Source organism: Motacilla alba, chromosome 17 (genome assembly GCF_015832195.1).
Source record: "Motacilla alba alba isolate MOTALB_02 chromosome 17, Motacilla_alba_V1.0_pri, whole genome shotgun sequence".
NCBI lineage: Eukaryota > Metazoa > Chordata > Aves > Passeriformes > Motacillidae > Motacilla > Motacilla alba.
This window is the reverse complement of record NC_052032.1, coordinates 11,135,487-11,153,739: the sequence shown is the minus strand read 5'-3', so window position 1 is coordinate 11,153,739 and position 18,253 is coordinate 11,135,487. Positions and strand designations below refer to the sequence as shown.

Sequence of the window (18,253 nt, the reverse complement as noted above, 5' to 3'; positions counted from 1 at the left end):
AGCCTTGCCAATCTCATGATTTTTTTTTTTCCTTTCTTTCCCTCTCCCTTTTTAAAATTGAAAGACCTGGCTGAAAACAAAACGACTGTTGGATGTTTAACAGGTACTTTTAAACATTGTAAGAATTAGCCTCTCATATTATAGCTTGAGATTGGAAACATAACAGTAGTTGTCTCCTGTATTGATCTGGTTACACAAAATGTCCAACTGCACCACCCAGAATGCAGGGAAAGCCTTACTTTACAAAAAAAAGCAACACTGCCTAGTCTTTGTCATCAGCAGGGAGAGGGTCTCTCATGTATGAAACAAGATACAACATATGCAGGGGAATTCACAGTCTCAGACTGGCTAAAGACCAGCAGGAATTTCACATTCAAGCCTGTAACTCAGTTGGATTAGGAAGGAAACATGCAGATTTTTTCCTTTCATTACCCGAGTCTTTTATTAGGCTTGTAACACACATGTTCATTTCAGAAATATTTTATATATTGTAAAAAAGTGGCTTGGAATGATTTTGTAATAACTAGGTATTATTAAAACACTTCTTACACAAGGCTGTGAGCTAATTCTATAAACCAGAGTAACTGGAAAACTTCAGTGGCAGTTTTAATTTCTCAGTACGTCCTCCAGCTCATATCAAACAATCTCAGGCTTCCACAGATGAAATAAGAACCATTCTCTCACAACAAAGTAATTTCTTGCAGTGAGACAAGAGGCTCTACAGCATAAAACAGGATCCCCAAGAACTCTGCAAATCCTCACACCTGGTCATTCTCAATTCAGTTGTTTTATATTCAGTAGTTACTCCTAAAATCATCTATTGGTCTACTTGTTCATTTACACAGCACAAAGAAGCTGTTCTGTAAGCAATGCTGTCTTCCTTGAGAAGACATTTATTCACTGAAACAAGTCTCAATTGACTGTTCTCTTTTGGTAAGCTAAATATTCATTCAAATCTGAAACTATTTACAAAGCAGTTTCAGTAACTCATACCAAGCTTTCAATACAGTTTTAAAAGTGTGGCCATTAGGAATGGTTGTCAAATTTATTGAATAAGAACTATTTTAGATAAGCAGTGCTGATTGTTTTCCACAGCAAGCTGTACTAGGACTCATGCTGCTTTACCTATTCGTAAGTGATGTGAAAACGGGAATTAAGAGAAACAAAAATCTGCTAATGATATTCATTAACTGAGAGAAGCAAAGAGAAGGGCAGACTGACAGAAATTATGGAAGGACTTATGAGACAAATTGCTTGGACAGTAAAACAGAAGATGAAAATCTACAGACAATGTTACATACAAGGGGAAAACAAAGAATCCTGACTTTCCATACAAAACAAGAAGAGTAAACCAGCGCCAATAAAGGCAAAATCTCAGCATTGCAAGCAATTCATGCTTGCTACTATGTGTCTCCTACTAAACTTTGAGGTAGCTAAATGTCAGAAATTATTAAATAGAGCACAAAAAGCTTCCTGAAGTAACTGTTATATTTTACACAGTTATTTCAGGAAGCTTTTTGTGCTCTACTTAATAATTTCTGACATTCAGCTACCTCAAAGCTTTCTATCTTGCATTTCTATCTTGAATTTTGCAGGCAGTACACTTCATGTGCACCCTCTTCCCCTAGAAAAAGGATACAGGACTGAAACTCTGCCCAGGCAAGTTTTCAAGGATGCCAAGTGGCATCTGTACAAGGCATGATTAAATAATCGAAGGACTCTTCCTTTTGGAAGAGAGGTAATTGAAAATTTACTGTGAAGGCAACAGATAATGACTGAAGTCCATAATGTCAGGAGCAGCCTCAAGCTGTGTAAGGAACAAGGTAGGGTTTATCCTAGTGAAGGTAAAAATTACCATGTTCAATTCAAGCAAAGGAATGTGGTACTGGACAGAGCTGAAGAAATCCTGCCAGCTGGATGTTGTGCATGCAAGTTTATGTGTGCTTAAAGAAAGAGTGCAAGTGTTCACAGAAGATAAATCTACTGAAGCGTTAGGGGTTACCAATACAGACAGCAATTCTGGCCCAGGAAGTCTAAGCAGAATTCTTGAGCTCTTGTTATCCAGGGTCACCAATTTAAAAACATTTCTTTTTAGCTGCAGTTTAGCATCTGACTAAATCACTAATAAAGTCAGAAAATAGTTCATTATATTGGACTACTTTCATTAACAGTAACCTTTGTGCAGAAATATTTCCAGTTGAAATACCGACCAAAAAACCAATTCATCAAATGGCTACTTGGTGCATGTCACAAAAGAAAAGGAGACAATATCGAGACTGGACAGCATTTTAATTGCAGGTCTCCCTTTTAATACATTTTCACATTGAATTACATGTACATTTATTCAGCACCTGAGAGAAAAGCTCCTTCCAAAAGTATGTAAACATATGTATAGCCCAAAAATCTCAACCTGACCTAATTTTTCCGAATATGAAATGGAGTGAACTATTCTTCTACATACAGGGTTCTTCAGGTGCACAACATGGTACATCAGCACTCGTCTGTCAATGAGCTACAGATAAATAAGGTAATTGTTCACACTCACCTAAATATGGAATTGTAGGAACCATTTTTAAGCTTCTGATGTACTCTCGTGTCCTTTTATAATTATCTTCCTTTGACAGTAAATAGTCTAGCTTCTCAAAGGTGGTCTTGTCTTTCCGATTCAAAAGCTACAGAGAAAATGGAGACCATAAAATTTTCAAAGACAAATCCATACAAAACTAACAGTCAATAACTTGTTGAATTGCCCAGAGTAAAGGAGAGCATAGTCTAGTTAAGATTAAATTTATCATCATCATCCAAAGCAGCACAATGTTTGAAAACATGCTACCTGTTTAAAAGAAAAGGCCATTTAGTTTAGGTCTTAAGCTATGAAAAAACATGACCACTATTTCTGACTAATTTGTCAGTGATTCTTGTATCGCTAAGTAAGTTTTGAATGACCGCAGCAATATTACATTTTTAGAGAAAAAGTATGTTATAATACAGTCACCAACATTCTCATAACTTAGCAGAGTTGCTAGAAATCCTCTAAACTTAGGAGTACAAACAGCAATGGAAAATGCTCTAAATAAATACAAACTGTGCCATTTCAACAGTACCTCATTAAAAGTATGACAAAACTTTTCAGAAAAAAACTATACGGAAAGTAAATAATTGTGATATTAAATTAGTATTTTCTGTTTTTTAGAGTTATTACAGAAATCTAGAAAAAACATTTAGGAATGCAAATCCTAGTCACAGGGGGCTGAAAAGTAAACATTAAATACACAACTGTTGCTATCTGTTGCTATAAGAACACATTTTCTGTTTCATCTGTTTTACGAAACCCCAGCAATATTTTTAAGATGGTCTTAAAAGCCAATTGAGTTGGGAGTGAGTGGAGAATTATGGCACTGTACACTGGCTTCTTGCATGTGTCCTTTCTGACAACAGATAGCTGCTCCATAGCACATTCTTTCACACACCTTTTCCTCTGGAAAATTCCAGCTCTTGTACTGCCTAGCTTTTAAGTCTAAGCAATAAAAATATAACACAGAAAGGACAGAAATGAATATATCAAAATAATTTTGCTGTTTTCTTTTTAGCAGCACTGAGAATTGCTTGAGGCCCTGCCACTGCCATGTATTGTATTTTTGAACTACTGTGCCTACAAAGAGCCTGGCACCTCTTAGTCAAATTAGTCACATACTTCATTTCACACATGAGCAATTCTCCCTATTTATTTCCAGCTTCATCAAGCTGCTCAAAACATCAGGCACTTACTTTTTTATTAGATCATAACCTCATTCTGAGCAATTAAATCATAAAATAGTTGCAAGCATTTTAAAAGCTTGATAAACCTATCCAAGATTTAAGTACAGCCATCTTTACTTATAAGGTCTGAACAGTCAGTGTGATCCATGGTGTGTGGAACGGATGAGAATTACCCAACTCTTTGTATAATTAAACATTACATGGAGTAGCAATAACCTATAATTGTGTATTCCTCTTTAAAGAAATATTTAAATTTACTCTAAGTTTGGCTAAGAAATTCTACCTTCCAGAGATGGAGTTTCTGAAAATAAAATTATCAATGCTTTTAATTTCTAACATAAATAAAAACTGAAATGCATCACACAATAATCACAAAATTAATGCTTGTATATTTGCAACATGCCTTTTTCCTTCCTTTTAGGTAATGTATTAAATGACACACTATGTTTTGGATAAGGGGATGCTGATACACGTTCTGTACAAGGGTGTTCTAAGATTACTTATGAACAGAAGTCTTCTTGAGCACACAACCAGTGGCTTCTAGAACACACAGGGAAACAGGAAATTTACAGGAAAATAGATGCAGCCAAAACTTTACTTTTCACAAAACATGCAACAGACCACTGCTTCTGCTACAGTACCACAAAAACAAGAACATAAAAGCGTATTCCTCCAGAGTTTACAGTGTGACAAATTCCAAAGAACCTCAGAATTCAAACAAGACAGAAGGGACAAGGGTCAAAGCAACACTTACAGCCCAAGTTTTGGTCAGCCTGAAGATAGGTGCGCTCTGCAGTGCTGACACCACAGACATAAGAGAATGAAGATTGTTCAGTTCTAGAAGCTTCTGAGAAAAGGGAATAATAGCTTTTAGCACATTGGAAAGGGAGGCAGGATTAATTAATATAAAAGTTGCATTAATAAACCATTATTTTTTCATTAATAAAATACAAAGTCTTCATCTATGACTGCAGACAAAATATTATCCCAATGCAGTCATGTGCAAGATTCTTAAGACCACTTTAAAAACTGCTAATTTTACAAGTATACCCATCAATATAATAGGCATTTCAGTTTCAAGAATACAAACAGTACTCGATTTCAGTTTGTTATTTTCTAAGGCTATTCCTTCATGAACGCGATATAGGAAAAAAGTATTTAATTAATTGTTCTTCAAAAAAGTAATATAATTTTAGAAATCAAATATTTAATCAAGCAAACACATTAACAAAGATGATGACAACCCTCTCAGAATTAACACAACTTTTATCTTTGTAATCTGTTTTACAGGAAAAGCAGGCAAAGTAAAATTCAAGAGAAGGAAAGAGGCCAGTGTTCCCCCTCGTGTAGGCTATAAAAGCCCCAAACACCACAACTCTTATTTCTAAGAACAACCTAGGACCTCCAAGTCAAACATTCTTCTATTACTTGGACTATTTTTTTGTGCCAGTAACTTACCCAGATAAATTTTCTTCTAAAAGTACAAAATTGCTAAGTAAATTGATTGGAAATATGCGCAATACAAAAATTGTTTTGTACTACATGGAAAGTATTATTTTAATTACCTACACACATATGCAATTTCACACATACAAAATTTGCACTTGGGACTTTGATCCAAGTGCTGTGTCACTCAGGGTCACATAAAACAGAATGACTGCAGGTCATGAAAGAGATAAATATTTTAAAATTTGTTTGTTTTAAAGTTAAGAGTAAAATGCAGTGCTCAAATTCAATAAAATAATTCAACTTTAACAGTAGTGCTTTATACCAGCACCTACATATTGCAAGCAGGAACACAAGTCTCACAATAGCTATTTTATAAGCAAGGAATTTCTTTTCCTAACAGTTAAGTTTGAAAATGGTGGGAGACAAAAAACAGAACCATTTACAACCACATTTAATGTTGTCAACACACAATTAGCCACCAATGACCCAAACCACTTTTCAACTTGGTAGGTAGAGGTACAAGATGAGTCACACTGAACTGGGCAGGTTCATCTAAGCAAGCATAAAAGAACAGTTCTTGTTCCTTTCCTTTATCTTAATCACATAGTACAACATAACAGATGTGCTAAAACAGAATTGTTACCCTCTGCAATCCAACAAGGGGGTCACAGGAGGAGTGAACAAACAAACACAAAGGAATTAAGGTTTTGAATGATAGTGTAAGAAATCTGCACTTACTTTAGCTATTTTCACAAAGTGGCTCAGTATTTCTGCCCTTATTTTTAAGGTCTGTGCTGTTAATATTTCTCGTACAACCCAAAAACTGACCTATAAAGTAAACACATACAACTTTAATTTATTATGAAAAAACTGATTTTATTTGCAAATATTTCATCTAATAGACAAACTCTCACAGTGCTCCAGGAAGAAAACAGGGTAGGGAAGGAAAAGATTTCTGATCCCATGAATTCTCATCTGTATCACTGCAATTGCCCTGAAGCATTACCAGCATAAGAGCTAGAGAAGTGAGACAACACCAAGATAACTGAATGAGCAAGTGAAACCCAGGAAAAAAAAGAAAAAAAAATTGCTAATGTTGCACCATAGCAAAACAAATCAGGAACTAATAATTAGGAACAAGTGGTCTAGAGGAACAACGTGAAAATGTGGACAAAGCAATTGAAAACAAGAGTTGTAATTTAAAAATCTTAATCCTCATTTGGAAAAATAGGTTTTAATTCACATGAGTAGTTCCGTTTAACTTTATACTCAAAGACAACTCTCAAATAGTACCTGTTCATGACAGTAATCAAATCATATACCTGGTTAAACCTCCTAGTAAAGGCAACAATATTTGGAGCGAGGGTGTGTTTTTCTTTCTTATTCCATCCACAGCTGGCTAGTTCCTAGGAAACAAATTTAAAAATTGCCTTAAAAAACAGAAATGAGTTCTTCTTAACACTAATTGTAAATCACTCTTCTGTTTTTAGAACCACAAGTCTCAATTTCAATCAAAATGTTGTTCAACCTTACAAATGTACACTACTAATTTTAGACACCTTCATATGAAAAGGCAGAGTCAGCCAAAGAGAATTCTGCCTCTGAAAACCACTTTGCAATACTAATAAATGGAACACACTCTAGATATCTGTACATGCCTGTGTGAGCAGCAGGAAAAGCCCTTCCAGCTCCAAACACATTTTGAATCCCCATCTCCAGCACTTAAAACTTCTGCAGATAAAAATGCCAATTTGCATCTGTCAGGACACAGATTCTCCACATGAACAGTCCATGTTTGGTCTTATGATACTAGAAATCATATGTTTATGTGAAAAAAAATTCTCAGACATTCTACAAAGGACAGCAAAACTTACCTTGGTCAGAAAAGTGGAACAGATCAGTAACCTAAGGATATTAAGCGGTTGCAAGAGGGCTAGTGAGTAACAATGGAAAATCCTGTATATGGCAAAATCATTTGACTAGGTTTAAATTCAGACTGAATAGGAAGGTTGATAAAAGAGTGATTCAAAATGCCCCCGCTGTTTTTTTTATACTGCTACAAAATAACGTGTTCAAGAATTACACTCCATCTCTGGGGTTTTTTTTTTTGTATGGAGGGATGCTGGCAGTTTCCTCAATGCACACAGTCACAGGAAACATTCCCATCAAATGTGCAAAACCCTGAAATTTGTGGAGATTGCAATTTCATTACTTTAAAAAAAATCTAAATAAAGTCACATGGAAATCTAAAATGTAAGCATAATTATTTCTGCTGGAGAACAAAGAATTGTTAACTAGACATCCTCTTTCTAAACTCTGCAAAGTAAAATGCAGACGTGTTTCTTAGTAATAGCTGTTGAAGAGCAGGAAAAAGCCTCAGCAAATACCACACTTAAAGGATGTTTGTGTGTTTGAGATAAGACTTTGCAACCAAAACTCTAAAATCGTACGTATTTCCATCCATGCATAAGGTCATGTTAAAATAATAAAACCTTAAATTTCAACTAGAAAATGTTAACTTTCTTAGTCTAATAACTTACCTTATTCATGACAAATACACAGACTATTTCTTGCTTTAAAACCTAGTCCTACAGTTGGCAGAATTCCAGGACAGAAACAGTTGCTTATTTTTGGCAAACAAACTATATTGATGATTCCAATAAAATGAAAATCAGAAAACACAATTAACAACTAATAGTTCATGGTAACTGCTACATATTCAAAGATCTATATTCTAGCAGAAGCTGAAAATACAATAGTTTTCCTTCTGATGACTCCTCAATGAGTTTAATCTATTTGCCAGAGTAGCACTTCAGGAAATTTCATTTCCAAAAGGCAAAATGAAGCAATTACAAAGGAAAAGAAGAACAGCAAATCAATTGTTTTAGGATATTTTTTGCTATAAAATTCTATGGCACAGGTTTCATAGAATCTAAAATAAATGCAAAATTTGCTTTAAAAATGAACACCTATAGTTTTGTATTTTGTTTTTTTTTAGTTCATTCATCTCCTCAGAGTATGACACTACCACTGCTTTTGGCAAAGGTAGCTAGAATTAAAAACCCCCTCTGTTTTGTTCTGATATTTGTCTAAACAAAACTTCCTCATGGAAAAGTATCTATGTATCAATTTATACATATTGATGAATTTTTACTAGGAGATTTTTCTATGGGCATTGCTAATTTCTTAATGCATTATTTGTTTGCCATTTTCTCCCCCACAGGAGAGAAAATTCTCCCCAACTGCCTGGAGCACACACGTAATTTCAGAAGCATGAAAGTGTTTTCAGCTATAAAACTGTCTTTGTGTTCTTGGGGGGAAAAAAGGAATTATCTGACAGGAAGGACAGAAAACAGACTAAATTTTTATTTCCTTCCTATATTTTCTCAAAATAGAAGCCTGCTAATCTCTCTGAACTACTGTAATAAATGATGACTTGTTTTGTTAGTGACCTAATTAGGTGGCTAGAGCTTCCACTAAAAACCTTCTAAACTTGACTGCCCCGACTGATGTCAGAAATTCAATTCTGCTGACATTATGGGGGAGCACGGGCTGCCCTTTATATAACCATGATATTCCAACCTTAGAACAAGAAGACAACAAGCCACAATGGATACAGGTTCTTATATTCAAAACACCTGAAGCAGGAGTCACGCGATTCTTGTACCTTTTGCAGTAAATAAATTTATCATATTTTTATGCAAATTTCTCATATTCTGACAACTACTTTTATTCTTCATTTCTCAAGTTCTTATTACTGATTTTTACATGTCTTTGTTAACTTAGACTGCTTTTCCTCAACAGGCCTCAAGTTCCCTTATGTGTCTTTCTTAAAAGGTTAAAATCTTAAAAGACAAAAATACACTAACTTTTAAAGGTCCCAGCATTTACTATTCTGAATCTTAAAAATGACTGTACAAATTAAGAAGGTTATAAAGCAGTTTATGCAGTCTAAAATTGAGATTATGGCCAGAGGCAGGAGTCAAAAGTCTGAACTCAGATAGGAATTGAAAAACAGCAGCAGTAGAAGAGAGAATAGAGAATTTTAACACTTGATAAACTTATCCTGAAGAAACACTCCACTCAAAGCAAGACAAGAAGAATTCCAGAAAAGCGTAGTTATCTCCACTTTGGCAACAGATGACAAACCAAAGTAACTGATGCTGGATTACAGATTCACAGTACTAACAGGGAATACACCTAGAAAAACATTAGTGCAGTGCAAGAAGGTGAGCATTGTTGAACAAAAGATGCATTCTTTGAACCATCACATTTCCTCAGGCACTGAATTCCAAAGATGTAAGCAGATGGTTTAAGAAAACCTACCTCAGGCTGTATAGCTTTAAATACTGGCATATCCATCAATGTTATCTGGCTCTGAAATGAAGACAGAATTTTACATTGTGTAATATGAAGAGCTAACAATGACATATTTCTATCTGCCCTTCAGTAACTACAATCCATACACGTATTTCTCACTAACCAGAACTAACCTATGCTAGGGTCTCTTAAAGACTTTAAAAAATGCAAATACTTGATACAGTAAAACAAATATGCTGTGTCAGGTCAGTACTAAATTATTAAATCCCAGAACAGGATTATTTTATTGAAGTTGATAAAGTCAGAAATTTGTTTTCAGAAACACTGGAGGTTTATTTAAAAACTGGGGTTTTTTTTAAGAAAAAATATTTCATGTATTTTTTAGTACTCTGCAACATTGAGTATTATACAAGCTTATATGCAAAAATAACATTTATACTTACAGCAAACTCCTCAGGAGTTACTTTCAACACATCAAATACAACTGCATCGTAGCTTTTATTGGCATAATCTGAACTTCGCCCCTCCAGGGAATCTGAGCTGCTACTACCCTACAAAGAAAAAATAGCAGGCTTATCTGCAGAATGATTAAAATTAATCTCAAAATGACTGACTCCATTTTGATGGTATATTACATTGCTCTGAACTCACCAATAACACATGGCTGCTCTAAGTTACAGAGTAACAGGTCAAAAGTGCTATTTAAAACTAAACAAAATGAGTAATCATTAACAACAATAAAAAATGTGGCTGTGAATACCAAAAACCACAGAGTGTTCTACAATTACTCTCTTGCCACGTTAGTTCTTTTTCTTACAAATAGTGTGGCATTTGACTAGTAGTGGAAAGGGCTTCTGTGAGAGCTGAAACAAGCCAAAATTTCCATTTTGATACAGGAGCTAATAAAACCCAACAAACTGTACCTCTGGTGTGGCGGAGGTGACCATCACACTGGCCATGAGGTCATTCCTTTTATACATGCTCTCCACAAGATGCCGGAACTTTCAGCTCAGCCAGCACTGGTTGAAAACAGAAAACAGAAAGTCCTGCAAAGCAAGTTATTTATGAAATAAATCAAATTTATTAAGAAACCCAAAATGCACACAGAAAATAACCCAGCAATACAAGATATTTAATTTTTCCCACTCAGAACAAAGGACTTATGAAACAAGATTTATCTTAGGAGATGGATGTGCTTTTCTTTTCCAGGTACCACCTGTGAAGGAGTACAATTGAATATTGCTAAAGCCATGCCACGTCCTTAACCTTACCTCCACTCAACTCCACAAATTCAGGGGGGAAAAAAAGTGTATTATCTGTCATTCATGGTGAATTAAGTTTATATAAATTCTCTCCCGGGCAGGACAAAGTCTCAGAAACTGCAGGCTACCACAGACTGCTTACAGAGCTAGCAAGTCAGCTCCAGCTCTGATTCTCTTTAACTGAGCAAACAGCATGGTTGTGTCGTCATTCCCCACAGCACACATGGATGAGCCCATGGCAGGCACTGCCACTGATTCCTGTAAATGGACTTCCTCAGCAAAATCTGTAGTTGCTCATATGTGCAGCAAGGGATACTGCCACATCTCCCTCTGTGTCCTTGCGTTCCCTCCCACTACACTGATTGCACCAACAGAAAAATTTTGAAAAAACAAAACAGCTAAGAATAAAATTATCCTCTTGTTTTACTCTCTTTCGAAAGATGAAGCCTTCACTTCTCATTCCTACAATGACAAACAATTCTCCCCAGGATCTCGCAAGAAACAAGTCACTAATTTTGCTTCAAATAATGCCAAAATCTTCTCTGCTAAACAAGGCAACAGTCAATTTCTTTTATATTTTCTTCTGATAAGGTTAACTCATTCTAAGCACTAACAGGCTGCTAAGTATTTCTAGGTCTGGAGTTGCTCTTCTTAACAATCCTTACAATCCTGAAGTGGAAAGTAATTCTGTAGATGTAATTTCTATAACATGTGGCATTTACATTAAGGCCACAAAAATATTCTTGTGGCCTCTATCCCTGCCTTTCTGAATAGGTTCTCCAGGGCATGAGGAATCAACAACGTTGTGAAAGGGGAAAGAAAAATCCCATATGTGAACTTGTATCGTGCCCAAGTTCAGTTTTACACCAAGTTTCAATGTTCAATATATCAAAGTGAGACAAAAATGCTTTAATACCTAAACCCAAAAGCACTAATATACTTTTGCCGTCCAACATTCAGCACGTACATAAATCTTGCAAGGCTAGAAACTCTCATTCTAGACATGATCAAAATATATTCCCCTCGCCTTACCCCCTCCCCACAAAATGTTCCAAATATAACACAAGCATTAAAAATGCACTGCTTTTTCCTATGTGCAAAGATTTCTCCAAGATTCACATCTATGAAAAAATGCTTCTCTACACACCCACTTGTTTTGCTACCTTCATGAAAGTCATAGGAAGCAATTATCCTTTTAAGTCAAGTCCACTTGATCATTTAAAGTGTTTCCCCACCTGCAGAAAGCATCACTCTGCACACAAAGTAACACAGGAGCTAATACTAAGTCCATAGTATGAAGAGGCTCAGACAAAATAGAGAAAGATATTAAAAATAATATTCCCCTGTACTTGCCATATTTCACACCAACAAGATTAAAAAGAAATTTCTCAAATCCCAGAAATTATCAAAGGCCCTAAATGTTGCCAATAAATGGAAGAAGTCACTTAAATGACATACAACTTCTTTTCACAGCTTTTGATTCACACAATTTCTTTCAACTTGCTCAGGTTAATCATGAAAATGATGCATTACACAAACAGTGCTAAAAATCAAAACTAAGGAAACACCTTATCTGTTTGCAGGGAAGGTTCACAGGCACACTGCAGCAGATGTCCTTCATGGGCTGCCAGAAGCAAAGTGGATAAATCAGGATGCAACAGACACCAGAGGTCGTCTGTTCTTCTTTGCCAATTTGACAAACCCATTTAGATATGGAGCGTTCTCTGAAGCAAAACTGAAGACAGTGCGAAAACAACTGGAAAAAAACCCCAAAAATACCATCATCAAAACCAAGCACATAAGCAAACCTCAGAGCCATTATTTTACCAGCATTTGTCAAATCTTGTTATCTATTCCACAGAAGCAACATTCTCTGAAAGCAAAATGCAAATTTTATATTGCTGTTAGAAATATGCATGTAATGCAGCCAAAGTGACCATAAGTTCAGTCTCAGTACTAGTTACCCAACTCACAAGAAAGTCACTGAGACTCTTAAGCACAGAAAACCACTTGTGGCCAACAAAGTTCACTAATTTGTGGACTTTGTCCACAACAAAGTCTGCTAAAGTGCTCTAATTTCTGAATTCTAGCAGAGCAATCTGAGGAGGTTACTGACTGTTCACATTGCTTTCAGCAAATACAGAGATAACCATGTCAGCAACCACTGATACCCATTGATCTTATTGATTTTTTCACTGAAGGGAAAAACACTGAGCTCTACATGCTTCTTACCAGCTCGAATTCAGCAATTCCAGACTCCTCAAGTCAACTGGCTTAGCTGATTTCAAAAACCATTTACTTAGTACTTTCATTAGTTGATTATGGTTTTCCTAATACCACTGAATAATGAACTGAGAACTGCAAATGCTTTTAAGAAAATATACTTCAGCATTCTACCAAAAGATAAATGTTCTTTCTTAAGCATAAATTAGATGGACAACTGGCTCAGTGAGAACCTAATGGTCCCTAATATATTTCACTGTGATTTAGGCAACAGTACCACCTATAGATTAAATACACTACGAACAATTTAGCAGTTCCATGCACATTCTTTTCTGAGAAACTTCTTACTATATTTAATGATGAATAATGAAAATGTAACAGACAAAGTGGGGCAGTGGATTAATTCAGCTGACCATAAACTGAGATCACACCAGTAAATAACTATTCCCCAATAACATGCATTGTCCCTGAGTAAATAGGCTGAAAAAAACCTGAATCTTGCATCATTTCCCAATAGCTGCCAATGGATCAAGTCTAATTCAGGAAAAAGTATATTCAAAGTTGACTTCCCTTTCTAAAATTCTCTCAGTTCTCCTACTTCCACCCCTCCAGTGCATGTACTCAAATGAGTTCGACTGTGAGCAGAGAAGCAGCTACTGTGATGATTTCAAGAAACAACTTTACATTCCAAGTCCTAAAGTCTTGGGTTTTATGAATACACAACTGATTTGAATTATATCTAATAGTACATTAAAAACAACACCTAATGTGCAGGTCATGCATTTATGACATGCTTTAGTTGATTTGTCACATTTACACTAGACTGCCATTGGCCCCTTTGTTGTCACTAAGCTGCCCTACAACAATTAAAATTCCAGCTTTTCAAAGTAACTGTCCAACCTGGATACAAAGACATATGTGGCAGTCACTACACCAAAAAGGTAAGCTAACATTCTACAAGTGGAATATAAATACGGTTGTCTTATTTTTCAAAATTATAATGAATGCAATGTCTCAGTTTTCTAGTTTAAGAGCTGTATGCAAAATTTCTTAACAAAAGGCTGTCAAAAATTATTTCAAATCTCACACAATCCTCAGTTGCTAATGCCATGAAACAGTAGGAAGCTGACAATGCTGGCTTGAATGTGCCATGCTTTCTTCTGATTCCACCCCACATCTTTACTCTATCCACTGATTACTGAGCTCACTCTAATGACCATTTATTATATTTACAAATTTACTCTTAAATGTTTTCTTCTCTCCATTCTTCTATCTGCACCATTACTTATTGCATCAGGAAGTAAAGTAATAGTATGACCAAAATTACTTGTATAAGCCAAAAAAGTACAATAAAGTGAATTCTACTATGTAAAGATAGTAGACAGATATCCATCTGGCTACCTAAACAAATTAAGACAAGAAATACAGTACAGGTTTCTAATTATTAGAAACCATTTGAAGAACCTTGCATAGATTGGAATTTTATCTGTGTCTGGAAATCTTTACATCAAGGTTCCATATCAAGACAGAACTGCAGTGCTCTCTCCAGCAGAAGTCCTCCTTCAAAAGTCATTACCCTTCAAGCAAGTCTGCAAACTTGAATATCTTAGAAGACCAAAATAGATGTTTAGGGAAGTTCTACTTTAAGGGAATCTTCATGAAAGAAAAAAATCTTCAGTTACAGGAAAAGAAACATTTATCTGCAAATTATAGTAAAATACTACTATAACTCAAGTTCTCTAAACAGAATAGAACTGTCAGACACTTCTGCAATCTCTGGTTATCAAATATAGGTGAAAATGTGAAATGCCTGTAACTTCAAATACAATTGCATACTTACGGTAGAATAAGGCAGCTGTGCTCTCAACCCATTTTGTTGCACACCTCCATTAATTCATCGCTGGGTCTAGCTCTGGTTTTTCAGCAGTTTTATCTCTTGTTTAAAAGCATAACATTCCTGTAAATACCAGGAAACAAGATTATGATGACATTATTTTACAATTCAATTTTTCTCAAACTGTGCACTCCTCACCTGAAACATGTGCTCTGGTATTTTTATTCTTACCTCTCCCTCACAACTTTTATCATTATTTCCCCATTCTAGTTTCATTGGTATTTGACAAATTCCCAAACTCAAAAGAACTACATGCACATCACAGAGAGAAGAGCAATGTATTAGAAGTTTCATAGCTAAATATACTCCAAATATGTGCTTGTAACTTGCTCTCACTCTGTCAGTCAACACAAGCTCCAAGCCAACACACATTATTTATTGGTTTCACTCACTTCTTTCAAAGTGCTTTATGAATTGTAAATGTTATTCATCCTCACACCATTTTCTTCAAGGCTTAACTAAACAAAGCAAAATAGACACAAATCCAAATACAGTAATTCTTTATCTCTGTATCAGCAAATAAACTCATAACTCTTCCAACAAATGTGATCAGCTACAAACCTGAGAAAAATACTGCTTAGATAACTCATTTTGGTGATATTTACATTAGGCATAGCCCTTCCCTTTTCTCCTCTTTTGCCTTATACCCACTTTTATAAAACCCAATGTTTAATAAAATTACACATCAAATGAGAAGAAAATAATCTCAAAGACAGCTTCTTTTATATAGACTGTCATGAAAATCTCATTAAAGCCCATGTAAAAATCACTGCAGGTCAATTGGTGTTACTGTGCCTCTACTACAGTTTTTATTTTCGTTCTGTCACTAGGGAACCTCCCCCTTAAAAAGTCTGTCTTCTAGACTATAACTATACCCAATTCCTACTGGCATCAAAGCAAACTATCTTTTGCTAGAAAAGCAGTATTCTTCTGACACACCCAAAACTCATCCAGTAGGCACTCCTTGCATGAGCAAATGATCCTAGTTCATAATATAATCCAAATAACAAGTTAAAAATGGGTTAGCATCCATTTAAGTATTTCAATCAAACTACAGACCTGATGCCTGTTTTCTGCCCTGCATCACATGGCATTTTAGTAAAGGGCAAACTTTGTAATTACTATGCACCTGAACTTCTAGATGTCTTCCTGTCACTAAAATAAGGCAAGTAAACAGAAAAACTAATAAAATAACTTGGTTTGAAAGTGGGGTTTTTTTTAAACTTATCTTTCTTCAAACTAGTGCTACATCATGTAGGATGGGCAACATACAGAAAAACAACAAACAAGTGTGTGTAGTTCTGCCCTTTACAGCAGCTTCCTGATCTTCTCAGACATCAAGAATCTCTACCAGGCACAGCATAAATGGTCAACAAGAGAAAAAACATCTGACTATCAAAGCTAGACATGAAAGACAGATTGCAACATTCATAGATAAGGTTTCTGAGGCAAGGAACGTTCTTCTGTATTTCAGAGACACCAATGCACTTCAATTTTTTCAATAATTACTATGACAAGAATACATACGCTCCATTTAGTTGGGTTCAGAACAACAAACCTCAGACAAAAGGCATGATGTACTTCTACAACCAAAAATTCCTCCACCCACTACATGCCAAAGCCCCAGGCTCACATAAGCCTGCAGAAGCTAGACCAAAAACTATCTGAAGTGATTTGAAAACAGATCGCAGTCAAGGCTCTTAACAAGACCCGCACGGTCTCATCCACATGATATGCAAATAGGTTTCAAATTTATTCCTAAAGACACAGGAGGACGTGGCCAACCCGAGGTGGTTTCCATCTGTTCCCCCTAGACCCCACACCCGTACCGAGGCTGCTCCCGATGTCCGCCCGGACTCGCGCCGCGCAGCACCGACTGCACGTGCCCGCGCCGCCTCACGCACCGGCCCGGCCCCGAGCCCCGCGGGTGGGCAGGGCCGTGGGGACCGCCGGCCCCGCGCCGGAGCGACATGGCCCGGCGGGGAGGGGCCCGGGGCCCTTTCCAAGAGAAGCCGCGCGGCCGGTCGGGCGCTCGCAGAGCGGGGAAGCGCCGCCCGGCCCCGCCGGCGCCCACCCCGCCTCCCGCGCACCTGCCGCGCCCCGCGCGGGAGCCGCCCGGGCCCGCCACGGCGGGCGGCGATGCGGCAGCGCTCCGCGGCGCCCCCGTGGAGCCAGGAGCAGCCGGCCGCCCGCTAGCGGCGCCTCCGGAGGGCGAGCGCCCGTCTGGGCCTGTCGCCGCAGAGCTCCGCCCGCAACACACGCCCGGAGCGGGGACGGCAGAAGGCGGAGGGACGAGGGGCTGTGGCGGCCTGTCCCACCTTTCCTGCCGCGCACGCGGGGCTCGTCCGCAGCTCACCTGCCCGGGACTTGATGCCCCCAGCAACGCCCACGGGCTCTCTCGCTGAGAGGGAGGCGCCCTCAGCGCCGCCGGGGACGAGGCCCGGCCCGGCTGGGACCGCGGGGCGGGGCCGGGGCGCGCGGACTGACGCGCGCGCCAGCCAACCGGCTTCCCGCGCGGGAGCGCGCACCAATGGGCCCGGGCGGGGCGGGAGCGCGCGAGCGCAGGTGCTGCGGCGCCGTCCTTGGCCGCGCCCGCCCGCCCGCGCCCCCTGGCGGCCTCCGCGCGCCCGCGCGCGGCTCCGTGAGGGCTCCGTGAGGGCGGCGGGAGCGCGGGGTCCGGGCGCGGGGCGAGCCCGGCGGTCCGGGCGTCCCTCCCGGTCGCGGCCCGGCCCCGAGCAGCGGGTCTAGTCGCTCCCGGAGAAGAGCCAGTGAAGTGCCGGTCGTTCGCGTCCCCTCGCCGCAGCATGGGCTGGGCCTCTCCCTTCCCGGTGCACCGACGAACCTCTAGGAGCCTCCAAACTGAAACCGGGGTCAGGTTCAGGTCCGGGTGATGATGCAGCGGGTCAGTGACCGTGTGTGTTCTTCCAAGGCAATCAAATAGAGCTTGGTGGGCTTCTTGGTCATTGGGAGTGGTACTGAAAACCAGTTAACTTCTTATACAAATGATTATGAGATTCTGACAGAGTTACCAAACTGACGCTTAAAGCACTGTGAAATGGGAGTGTTCACTGCCCAGGTAGGTCTCATGCAGCACAGCAGGACAGCCTCTGAAATCCTGGGTATAAACACTGCTCTGCTAACAGTGGAATCACCCAGCACCTGCTCTTCTTGAAGGGGTCATAATGAGGACTGGAAATTTCTTTTTTTGTTCCTATTTTAGGCTTCTGCTATGTACAGTGCCTTAAATGACGCCTCCGTAATATATTTTTAAAAATCAGACAGCACCATCTGGTGGAGAAGAATGCATAGACAAGTAATGTTACTTTAGACAATGCCATCAGCCATA

The 18,253-nt window shown here is 38.5% G+C and overlaps 1 protein-coding gene across 7 annotated transcripts in view; it reads right to left on the bottom strand.

The window, feature by feature from the left end:
- Positions 1 to 17,382, bottom strand: part of RALGPS1 (Ral GEF with PH domain and SH3 binding motif 1) — a 71,995-nt gene extending 54,613 nt beyond the window's left edge. For 3 of the 7 annotated variants that reach the window (XR_005259280.1, XM_038156458.1, XM_038156463.1), the window contains exons 1-10: positions 17,264 to 17,382; positions 14,854 to 14,970; positions 12,359 to 12,546; positions 10,452 to 10,574; positions 9,972 to 10,079; positions 9,535 to 9,585; positions 6,531 to 6,614; positions 5,947 to 6,036; positions 4,514 to 4,606; positions 2,546 to 2,672 (exon numbers count right to left, since the gene is read on the bottom strand). Coding sequence is in view for 6 of the 7 variants with exons in the window: in XM_038156458.1 (XP_038012386.1) it covers positions 2,546 to 2,672; positions 4,514 to 4,606; positions 5,947 to 6,036; positions 6,531 to 6,614; positions 9,535 to 9,585; positions 9,972 to 10,079; positions 10,452 to 10,508 (610 nt within the window). In the remaining variant the exon portion in view is untranslated. Of the gene's footprint in view, positions 1 to 2,545; positions 2,673 to 4,513; positions 4,607 to 5,946; positions 6,037 to 6,530; positions 6,615 to 9,534; positions 9,586 to 9,971; positions 10,080 to 10,451; positions 10,575 to 12,358; positions 12,547 to 14,853; positions 14,971 to 16,736; positions 16,952 to 16,997; positions 17,173 to 17,225 lie in introns of those variants that run through there. The other 4 variants (XM_038156462.1, XM_038156459.1, XM_038156460.1 and 1 more) reach the window with 4 other exon arrangements.
- Positions 17,383 to 18,253: the final 871 nt, after the last annotated feature.